At 40.4% G+C, this 12,240-nt stretch overlaps 1 protein-coding gene and 1 pseudogene across 1 annotated transcript in view; both read left to right on the top strand.

Annotated features, from left to right (window-relative positions):
• Positions 1–3,273: 3,273 nt before the first annotated feature.
• On the top strand, positions 3,274–3,956 carry LOC101591260 (annotated as a pseudogene).
• A 3,949-nt stretch (positions 3,957–7,905) lies between these two features.
• The window catches only part of Rp2 (RP2, ARL3 GTPase activating protein), a 35,824-nt gene continuing 31,489 nt past the window's right edge, over positions 7,906–12,240 (top strand). Inside the window, exon 1 of the mRNA XM_004633489.2 lies at positions 7,906–8,198. Within this exon, the coding sequence (XP_004633546.1) occupies positions 8,097–8,198 (102 nt within the window). The 5' untranslated portion in view covers positions 7,906–8,096. The remainder of the gene's footprint in view (positions 8,199–12,240) is intronic.

Genomic DNA, 12,240 nt, shown 5'->3' on the forward strand with positions numbered 1-12,240 from the left:
CAGCGGGAGAGGTGTGAGGTTCGAACTCCAGCAACCTGAGGCTGACAGCTTTGTGGAAGCAGCCACTTAAAGGCCTGAGCTAGGGCCAGGCCCCCCAGAATTATATTTTTTAACATTTTGAAAATTATACTTTGATAATATTCTTTTAAAGCAAAGTATTATCAACTAGGAGACAATAGAGAATAAAATAGAAGGTTTTGTTAAAACCAAAGTATGGGGGCTGGTGCGATAGCTCAGTAGAGTAAGCACTTGCCTGGCAAGCACAAGGGTCTGAGTTCAATCCCCAGTTCTGAACAAAAAAAAGTATGTCAAAAGAATGTCAAAACTGAGTTATTTCTTTTTTTGTTCATCCCACCCTGGGAGCGGGGCTGGCATGGCATGTGGTGAAGGGAATCAAACTGTGGTCCCTGCACTTACCTAAGCTTGCCAAAGCAAGCCCTTTAGACTACTGAGCTATCTTGCTGGCCCAGGATTAAATTATTTCTGCTAGCAAATAAGGAACAATATGACAGACTTGAGAACTTAGATTATTATTATCTTTTAATGTATTTGGTTGTTGCAGGGTCTCGGACTCATGGTGATCCTCCTGTGTTCAGTCTCCCCAGCAGTGGAATTACAGGTGTGCACCACCATGCCTGGACTCTGACTGGCTTGGGGCTCGTACAGCATGTAGTGCCAGGGATCGAACCATGGTCCCTTCGCTTGCCTAAGCTTGCCTAAGCTTGCCTAAGCAGGCACTTTAGTCCACTTAGCTATCTTGCCAGCCCCAGAATTTAGATTGTCTTAACACACAATACAAGTATCAGTTTTATGGACATTTGGAGAAAAGAAAAACTAGTCATGCTGATTGAAAACTGAAGCAATGGCTGCTGAAGCTGGAAACTGATCGGGTGTGGGAGGGCAGGATGAAGCCTCATTGCCTAAAGCCCCTGTCAAGCTACCTCATTCTAGAGAAAAACATCCTGCCTGAACATTGTTGCCTGTTAGCAGCTAGGCAATCTTGTGCCTTGTAACTTTGCAAAAGCATAAACAAACTCTCCCACTGTTGTTCTGGGGTCCTTTGCTAATTAGGCCAACAGACCACCACTGAAGTACTTTGCCAAACACCTAACTCCAGTAACCTTAAGACCTGATTGTATCCTTTTCTGTATCTTTGCAACTATGACTCCAGCAGCTAACCTTTTAGGCTTTCATTAGTCTACTGATTTCTCTGTTTCCATTGAGATTTTTCCTAAATTTGCTACAAGTCTGTAGCATTTCTGGGTAGAGGTGACCGGTTAGTCCTTCTGTCAGTACAATGTTCTATCGTGTAGACATTCTGAAGCCAATTAGTATGAGGAAAAATAGGTAGCACATGTGAACATGGATGCTGACAATAATATCCCTAGTACCTTTGGACAGTCAGGGTTATACTATAGCTAACAGTCTCACAATTTGCTCAAGCAAATTCAAATTTATAATCTTCCTCAGCCTCCCAAGTCTCTGGGTATTATACATCTTTTCATTAATGCTTTTGACTTGTGATATCAGTTGTCTTGTCTTTTTTTCCCAACTATTTTGAAAGTTTAATCTACCTTATCTAAATGTTGTGAATAACAGTTATGTGAGTTGGGACCTATATGTCAGATGAAGAACTTTTTGGTGTACACATTTAGTGAGGGTAAAATGGAAGTCACACTTTTGTTTTTGAAGTATAATCCTAAGGATAAAAACAGATTTTCTAAAACACTGATACAGTGTTTTATTTATTTATTTTTATCAGTTTGCCACTTGTAAAAAGTATTGAAATGAATAAGTAGAAAATGGAAATTCCACCAAAACCAATTTTACTATGGTACAGAACTTGTGTTTTAAATATAGTTACATTGGGAGTGTTTGGATTTGTTACTAGAATTATAGGATGTTTATGCTCCTGCTATTTACTTCTGCCAAGTTTTCCTTGACTGCTTTATTCTCCCCTCCCCCATCTGCATTAGAAATCTCTTTGCCTTGTACTTCCTCTTTCAAGTTTGAATTCTGTTGCATGTTCTTTATTTTCTGTTCTGCCTGTGTGTTGTTATACCTTTACTATAACATTGTATTGTAACGTTTATTTCCTGTTCTGTTTCTTCCACCAAATTGAGAATACAAACCATTTTCATCTCATTACCTAATGTGGGATATAATACCCAGAAATATTCATGAATTATTATAAGAATGAATGGTAATGTTATCACACACACCAGTATAACACTATAGTCTATGTGGCAAGTTGGCATATGCATGAGAGGATAGATTTACCAATTTTAATAGAAAAAAGAAGGAAAATTGAACTCAGACCTCCTGCATTAGAGGCAAGAATTCCACCAATGAGCCACCAATGTCCATCTATACTTGTGTATTCAGAAAACTGTCTAGGAAGTCAGGTCATTGATAAAAAAAAAATAATAATATATCTAAAACTTGGCCTAGACTGAGACTTTTTTTTGCAGAACGGGGGATTGAACTCAGACCCTGTGCTTGTCAGGGAAGTGCTTATTCTACTGTGTCATCCCCCCAGCCCCCTAGACTGAGACTATTACAAACAACAATATATGCCTGTACTCCCAGCACCCAGGAGCCTGAGGCAGGAGAATTATCAAGAGTTCAAAGCCAGCCTAGGCTACATAAGCAAGTTCAAGGCCAGCCTGTATTAATAGTGAGACACTGCCTCAAAAAATAAATAAATAAATAAATAAATAAAAGCAGTGATTATCCCATAGTAAGAGCAGCTTGTATATTTTGAAAAAATATACAAGTTTTATAAATTGACTACACACAGTTTTCAATGCTTTTAAAATAGTTGTATCGGGGCCGGGGAGATGGCTCAGTGGAATAAGCACTTCCCTGGCAAGCGCAATGGCCTGAGTTCCACCAAAAAAAAAGTTAAAATAGTTGTATCTGACCAAAAAAGCAGTGAAAGAAAAATCATAAGAACTATTTAAAATTAAAATAATAAGAAATATTTTTCGGCAATTGAGAGGGGCCAATACCAGCCATTCTGCATCTGTCCCGGCCACTGTGGGCTGCTTCGCGGGTGCCTCACCCCGGGGTGCCCTAGGTGCTCAGCCAACTGCCTCTGAGGATGCCCCAGGAGCCTGTGGGCCAGGCCCTGTCTGGGACATTCCTGGAGGACCAGGAGAAATGAGGTGGCTGCAAGTCCAGCCCATGCGCGGGAAGCAAGTTAAGGATTAATATAAAGCTCAGAAGCAGAGTGCCAGACAACAAGCAGTACGTGGTACACATTTGGTTAGCATGGCAGCATTTCCTTCTCCCACTGCTGGCTGAGATGGCAGAAATTAGTCGAATTCAGTATGAAATGCAATACACTGAAGGTATTAGTCAGCGAATGAGGGTCCCAGAAAAACTAAAAGTAGCATCACCAAATGCTGACCTGGAACAAGGATTCCAAGAAGGAGTTCCACATGGTAGTGTGATAATGCAAGTTCCAGAGAGGATTGTTATAACAGGAAATAATGAAGATGTTTCATCTTCAAGACCGTCAGATATTGACCTTATTCAGTCGATTCCTTTAAAATCACTGGCACTAAAAACACCACCTTGTGTACTTACATTGAGAGAGCAGTACATTTTCTGGATTTAGAAAGACCTTCTCCAACCTCTCAAAGTGATGAAATCCATGTAGTTGGTAGGCTGAAAAAAATTAGTTCTCTATGAGTGAAAATGCTGTTCACCAAATGGACAGCCAGTCAGAAATGATTCTATGTATGGCATTTCAAATGTAGATGCAACAATTGAAACATCGGATGACATGACTGTTGTAGATGCAGCTTCATCAAGAGGACAGATAATCAAAGTAAACACACCTACAACTTCTAGAATAGGAAAATAAAGAAAGTGCAAAAAGAGAAATGGTTGTATGTTCAATTACTGTTGCATTCTGGCTGCTTAATAGCTGGCTCTGGTTTTGCCACTAGAGGTAAACTTGCCACTTGAATATATTGTCTCAACTGCTGGAAATATAAAGGATTTAAAAACGTCAAAAAATATAAAAAAATAAAAACGTCAAAAAAAGAAAAAAGGAAAGAAATATTGCCTCAGAAACTTGTGCTGAGATTACAGGCATGTGCCAGCACACCCAACTACATTTTATGTCTTTTTTTTTCCAGGAATTGAACTCAGGACCTTGTGCTTGCCAGGCAAGTGCCTATTCTACTGAGCTATCTCCCTGGCCCCATTTTATGTCTTTTTTTTATTTTTATTTTTTGGTGGAACTGGGGATTGAACTCAGGCCCTGGCGCTTGCCAGGGAAGCACTTATTCCACTGAGCCATCTCCCTGGTCCTTTATGTCTTAATGCAGGCTACCATGCCACATTCTCAAGGTACACAGAAATTTTTACTTCTATTATTGCACACTTTCCAACACTGAATATGATTAATATTTAGTATTTTTGTATGTAAGTCAATGGATAAAAAGTGAAAATGGTTATTTAATCTGTATTCACTAGCTATTGTGACTGAGAATCTTTGCAAATGTTTGTTGGTTATTTATAAACCCTTCTCTGCCTGGTGATCTTGGCCCTTTTTTCAATTATGTTACTGTTGTTTTCAATCAACTCATAAGAACTATATATTAGGGATTAAAATACTTTGTGTATCAAAAACTTCATCTGCCTGAAGAATTTTTTAAAACCTTCCAGTCCTCTTCTTTCATACATAGGTAATACATTAATACTCTCTATGGCAGCCAATTTCAGAGATGACAACTCAAAGACCTGCACCACACAACACTCATTTCTCTTGCTTAGTCTTCTCGCTTTGTGAGTCAGTATGGGCCTTGGGTGACCACAAGAAATCGGTGGAAGTGATGTTGTGTGGCTTCTCAGGATGAGACTTTTGGAGCCCTTGCCCTTGGAGCCATGAGTATGCTACGTGGCATAGGTGGTGAACATATTGCACATGTCGCAGCAGGCATGAACAGCCCTCTCTGTTGGCATGGGAGCCAAATTGCCCTAGCAGTAAAGCATTGGCTATTCAGGTTGAATTGTAGTGTTGGTACTTTGCAACAAATTAGTGAGTTTTGAGTTGCAGTTCAGACACTTGGTCTCTAAAAGGTTTGCCATCGCTGCTGTATGTAGACCAATTACCCTAAAGCCATACTGCTGTGAAGAGCATGTGGAGAGGTCCCAAGATTTCATATGCAATGACTCTTGCTCACCACTCTTAACTATGGGACTCATATCAACTGAGCCTTTGAACATACTGTGGAATGGGGTTGAGTTGTTCCTGCTGCACCTTACCTAAAAATGAAGATTTGTGAGTAAAACGTCTGTTGTTTTAAGCCATTGCAGATCAAGTGGTTTGTTGTGCAGCAACAGATAACTGAAACACTATTCTTCTTCCTTCCTCCCTCACTTGATGTTTCCTTAGGTGAATCCAGAGTGAGCAAGGATGTGTCATGTCAGCTCAGGCATGGGGAATTTCCCAGCTAACTTTCCTGGGGTAATCGATTTATTCATGCTATAGAGATATACCACTTCAAAACTATCTCTACGGAAGTAACTACGGCATGTCTGTGGTCAACAAACAAGGGACTCAGAACCATCTCTACAGTTTGTGGCCATGTATAAACCCACAACCCAACATTTAAACAGAGATGAATACATATATTAAGATGAAGATGAAGGGCAGTACTCTACAGAAAAGAAATCATAGAGTGCTGGGTGTGGTGGTATATGTTGGTAGTCCTCATATTCAGGAGTCTGAGGCATAAAGACTGGGACTTTCAGGTCAACCTGGACTGGCTTCAAAAACAAAACAAAACAGAAAGAAAAAAAGAAGCTGAAAAGTATAAATAGAAGAAGCAATCAGTCTCTGCCTAGGCACTCAGTCTGTGCCTAGATCTACTAGCATATTCATTTTCTGGACCTGCTCACAATCATATGTTTATCATTGAATCTATCCTTGCTAGTACAGCAATTAGACTGGGGGTGCATACTGATCTACAGATAATGTTTTTGACTACCCAATAACTTATCATAGTATTTGCCCATGAGAATCTGAACTAAGATTTTAAGACCATAGGACACTTGGACAGAAAAGCCAGGACCAACCAAGGTTGGACAGCTGTTACCAGTCATGTATAGGCTGGTTAGTAAGACATGGTTTGTATAAAATAGTGATGAAAATTCATGGAAGAAAGAGAAAAGAAAAGGAGAAAAAATAAATGTAAGGTGGGGGAAAGAGCATGAAAGCACTAGCTCTGTTCATTGGTTTTCTACTCCCTGCTTTTTGTAATTAATTTAATTTAGTTAACATTTGTGTATGAGTGATGGTCGGATTGCAATTAACAGAAAGAGGATTTTCACTTTTATTTTAGGGTTGCTCAAAAGATCACTGTTGGATCCATGTTTTGTTTTAGGTTTGAGTTTCTGAACAATATTCAAAAAAATGAGTTTTAGAAATTGTCTCTAAAATTCATTTTGTTGCCTTGTTTATTTGTGTGTTGTTGGTTGTTTGGACACCATAGGCTACAGAAGGGCAAAGCAGATGCTTATTTAGTTCTGCATTTTCAGTGAATAAAAAAGGAGCAAATTTAAATTTAGACAACACAGTTAGGTTTTCTAGTCTCTACCCACTCTCATTGTGACCACAGGTCACATTGTGACCCTTCATGTATCTGTATCTCTGCTTGCTCCACTACACTATGTAATGATCACAGTTTTAACATTCTATGAATATAAAATATTTGCTGGGAATCTAGCTCCAAAACATCCTCACATAGAATTTTCATAGCCTGAATTTTCATGGTCTGAAAATTAAAAAGTGCACTGGGCAAAGACCTATTGCCTAAGACCTGAAACGTAAATTTTCAGTAATTTCTAATACTTAGCCCTATATTTTTCATGCTGGTTATGTAATAGAGGACAGGAAGCAAAAAGGAGAACGTCCTTAATGCTCAAGTCAGCAACTCATTTAAGATACACACTAGATGTGACTAGGTGTGGAAAGTCAAAAGAACCAAATTTGGATCTGAACAGATAAATACAATGTCCAGCAGAGAGAGATGTCAAAATACTGTATCTCATAAGCCAATTCACTTTTTCTATAAATAAGCAATGTATGTGTCTTGTCGTAAAATTTGACCTGAGCAGTGTTAACATTTGGTGTGTATATATTTCAAAGTCTGCCACCCATCCATTTCACAAATATTTTATTTCAATGAGGTCTCACTATGTCACCCAGGTTGACCTCCAACACCTGAGCTCAAGAGATCCTCCTGTGTCAGTCTCTTACCCAGCTGGGACTACAGGAGTAAGTTGCCCAATGCCAATCCAGAAACTTTATTAAGTGCCCAGGATGGACTTAGGCCAGGCTAGGGGACACAAAGATACAGACATGCCTTTTGGTCCCAAATTCTCCATTATTATAGGGAGATGATGCACAATTATTTTACTAAGACTTGTGCAGTTTTAGAGCGATACATGAGTTCTAAGAAAGCTAGTGGACAGGGCGAAGAGAGGAGTAAAGGAATCCAAACTTCAGGGCCCTCCTGAGTGGGCAGGAATCTCTGTTCGGTAATTTTGCATCATACAGCAAATCGAACGTTCCACTAACATTCCTCCCCCTGCTAGCGTTGCGGGGGAACAGAAACAAGGGTAAAAATACCCTGACACAAAGTCCAACGCACTACCTACGGAGCCCCACCGAGTTACAGGAGGGACGGTGCTGGGAGCGCAGAACAGGGCCGAGTTGGGGACCCGGTCTGCTGTGCAGACGGCGGAACCCATCGGCCCAGCCGCCGTCACAAGAGTCAGGCGCGGATTGGTGTGACTACGTGGGACTCTGTCCATAGGCCGCACAGAGCTGCTCGCGAGGCTTTCATTGGCTCAATGGGCGCTAAGCAATCATTGGCTGCGGTGGGTAGTCAGGGCGACTAAGGGAAAAGAAAAAGGGGTGCTGGGCCTGGCTGGCTAACCGAGGCTGCGGGTGGCTGGACGGCTCCGTGGAGGTGGTGTCCCTAAGGGCTGCGGGGCAGGGGCGTCCAGGGGTCACGCTACACTCCAGGAAGTGCCTGCTCTAGTGTCCCGCCGGACAAGATCCGTAGGCTGCAGTCATGGGCTGCTTTTTCTCTAAGGGGCGGAAGACTGAGAAGGAATCGCGGCCCGAAAACGAGGAGGAGCGGCCCAAGCAGTACAGCTGGGACCAGCGCGAAAAGGTAATCAAAGTCTTGCAGCTGGCAGTCTCTCGCTCTGCCTCGGCGCCCCACGCCCCGTGCGCGAGTTCCTTATGGCCGGGGAGCCGCCCCAACAACTGTCTCTCTGTCTCTTCGACGGGAGTAAAGTCCGGGTGCGCGACCTTTGGGGGCGGGGGACGTCCAAGTAAGAGGCTGTTGAAAGATTTAAGAGTTCGTAGTCAAAATTGATGGGCTCCACACCTTGACTTGTGCCGACTTCCCACCCGAGGATGGACTCAAAGAAGAGAGAAGCCAAAAATGTGCAGAATCTCAGATCACCTCGCTGTAGACAGCGCCCTGCGGGGTTTGGTCCAGTAGTCGAATTACACATGGGACTGATTGTCATCTCTTTGGCAGCTTACATTCGGTGGCCCTTACTCTTTTGTCTGCCCTCCCGGGCAAATCCCTATGGCGCCTCACGATACATTCCACTGGTGAATTTTGTCACTTACTAAGTGAACTCTTTAGCTTTGCTGGCCCTCTGGAAAAATGAAAGTTTAACCAGGTTCAGAATGTAAGGCGAAAGTAACCAGCATAAATCAAGCAGTATTTTATAGTTACTGTATCTGAAGAAAAACACCCTTATTTTTATTTTTATGCACAACCAGAAACCAAAAAACTTTGAAAACTCCCTTAGTCTTGCACACAACACTTAGTCATACATTTCATAATGCTTCCTCTTTTTACAAAGTTCATTTGTGTTTACTAAAATATTTCTTTCGTTTTATCAATTATTTTCCACTTCCAAACAAACAGGTGTTTTTTTTTTTTTAAATGAGCCTTATGAACAGTTAACTCTTGCTTAGGACAATATATTTTTCACCGCAAAATACTTAAAATTAAATTATTAATGGTTTGATATCATAAAACATCCTTCATGATATCCAGTCTCTAGGAGAATTTATTTCTGTAGATTCTCTAAATGTCAGGTTTAAGAAACTGAAAGCTTTTTTGCACAATTCTAAGCCCCATGTTTTTGTCTCTGGTTATCAGGCCCTTATTGGGTCATGTGGCATATTTTTTCTCTAGTATCCATTCTTGGTAGCAGCATTTCATAATATAGAAAAGCAAAGTATTGTGTTTATGATTACATCTATATTTTAAAGTGAGTTGATGGCTGGTTGTTGAAAGATTCACTTTGTTTGGCCCTAGGATTTTTTTTTTGTACCAGGAATTGAACTCAGGGCTTCAGGCTTGCCAGGCAGGCACCATGTCACTGATCAGCATCCCTGGCCCCTGGCCTCAGGATTTCTGACACACCTCTTCAAGCTTGAACTATCTGCCATGGAGAAAGTTGCAATTCTGTTTCAACTTTTTGTTTTGAAATCAAACTAAAATGGTGCACTGCCTGTAATTCCAGCACTCAGCCAGGCTGAGGCAGGATCACTGCGAGTTTCAGGCCAGCATGAACTTCATAGTGAGCTCAAGGTCATCCTAAACTACAGAGCCAGACTGTCTCTAACAAAAACTTATAGTAGTATTGGTTATATCTAACAGAATTCATCATAAATTCTCTTACAGTTAACCTTTATTAACGTGATGCTCAGATTAGTTGGGGCCTTTTATGTTAATCCTTCTTTTAGATCTGTGTATATTATCTTTTTTCTTCCTTTGCTTTTTGGCTAAATAAAATCATTAAAACATAGAACAGTGAAGAGCCAGCCAAATAGCTCAGCAGATTAAAGCACCTGCAAACAGGCGCAGAGGCCGGGGGTTTGATCCCCCGGCCTACCGTGCCAGCCCCTGGGCCTTGCTGAGATGCAGTTGAGACTGGGTGTGATAGTGCGTGCTTGTAAGCCCAGCTCTTGGGAGGCTATAAACAGGCAGATCTACTATAAGTCCAATCTAGTAGTACACTCTCTAGACCCTTCCTTAAAAAATACAGATAAATAAAATAAAAATAAACATCTAAGCTCCCTCCAAAACTGAACATGTAAAAAACTTCCAGTTGTAAATAGGAAAAAAGGAAAAAAAATTACCATTTTTTGAGAGCACTATTACATGCTATAGTTGTAGAAATGTAAGAGATGTTAGTATATGTGGTATAAAATAAGCTCAATGGGGCCAGGGGGATGGCTTAGTGGAATAAGTGCTTCCCTGGCAAGCGCAAGGACCTGAGTTCAATCCCTGGTTCCACCAAAAATAAAAAATAAAAAAATAAGCTCAAGCTTTTGCATATGTGTAATAAAAACTGAACCTTTGTTTTTTTTCAATGTTAAGCATGATCTATCCCCAGCCCTAATAAAATTTATTTTATTTATTTATTTTATGTATTTGGTCCAGGGTCTCACTATATAGCTTGGACTTGTAGGGATCCTCCTGTTTTCAGCCTCCCCAGCACTGGGATTACAGGCATGCAGGACTGACGTGGCATGTGGTACTGGGGATCAAACCCTGGTCCCTGTGCTTGCCTAAGCAGGCGCTTAGTCCACTGAGCTATCTCCCTGGCCCTCCTAAATTTAAAATGTTGATCAACTAATAAAAATTTTCAAATTAATGATCATTATATTCTAAAATCAACCATTTAGAAATCTTATTTATTTATTTGGTACAGGATCTTCCTCCTCCACAGTTTGGACTCATGATCCTCCTGTCTCATCCTCCCCAGCACTGGGATTACGGGTGTGTACCACCACACCCGGTTTCAGTGGCTGGCACAGTATGTGGTACCAGGGATCGAACATGAGTCCTTGTACTTGCCAGACAAGTGCTTTGACTGCCAAGCTATCTCCCAGGCCCCAAATTTTTTTAAAAAGCAACCAAGTTTTAAAATCTTTTGATAATTACTAACTCAACATTGATTTTTCTTTTTGAAATGTTTTCTCCAGGAATTCTCTCTAAGGTGCCACATTTGCAATAGCTTAAGTTTTGTATGATTTTAATGATTTTTACTAGTTTCTTACCTCTCATGAGGTCAAGTTGTAGTAGTGTACAAATGTTTTTACTTTTGTTCAATGATAAATTTACTGAGCATGGTCTTACTTGCTCCTAGAAGATTTTAATTGTACCTTAGAAGAAATACAATGCAAATACAGGCTAGAGAACATAACTGATACACTGCATGTGTATTATCAGAAATTGTATTAAAAATTTAGGGTTCCATTTGATCCCTGGTACCACGTGCTGCGCCAGCCCCACCTCTGGGGTGGCACCGAGACTGGGCATGGTGGCACACACCTGTAATTCCAGTGCTGTGGAAGCTGAGACAGGAGGATCACTGAGTCTGAGCTGCATAGTAAGACCCTGTGCCAAATACATTAAATTAAAAATTTAGGGTTCCATAATGTGTTCATTGAATATAGCATGTATGGTTTTAAAGTTAGTTCAAACAATCGTCATTCAACTTGTAAGGCTTTAGCTATTAAAAAGCAGAATAGAATGGGTTGCCTGAAGTTTCCTTGCAATTTGGAAAAGTAGTGTTGAAATTTTCCTTAGGTTGTGTAATAAGAGTATCTTTATTAAAGGGCACCTCTTGGGTTTTGGGTTTTGAGTTAGGTAATTGGGTCAGTCTTAGGGGACTGAAGCAAAGAGAAATTGTCTCAATTAGAAAGAATGTTTGGGGACTAAGTGTTGTCAAGGCAACTGACATACTGTAATCAACAAAGGAAGAAGTTCGTTTTTTATTGCTGCTGACTTCGAAAAAGAAAAAAGCTTGCTATGCAATTACCATACTGAAATGACAAATATTTTTGGATTGTAAAATCTGTGTTTAAATCACGTGGAAAGAAATGTTTTTATAATCATTGATCTGTATGCTGCTTTCCATAGGTAGGTTACAAACTTCGAGGAAGACCTAAAATTATAATACTTATCCAAGCCTTCCAAGAGCTTACTGGAATTTTGGAATTAAAATGGAACATTTAAGTAAAAAATGAGGTAGAAGTACAAAAACAGAGGTTTTCACTTTCCAGTTATCCATGCCAGTATAACACCTCCTAAATAATAGAACTAAGAATTAGTCCTCTAAATAATGATGGCACGGTTGTGAGTTGTTAAGCTTTTTTTTTTTTTTTTTTTTTTTTTT

Source organism: Octodon degus, unplaced genomic scaffold, assembly GCF_000260255.1.
Source record: "Octodon degus isolate 3935 unplaced genomic scaffold, OctDeg1.0 scaffold00055, whole genome shotgun sequence".
NCBI lineage: Eukaryota > Metazoa > Chordata > Mammalia > Rodentia > Octodontidae > Octodon > Octodon degus.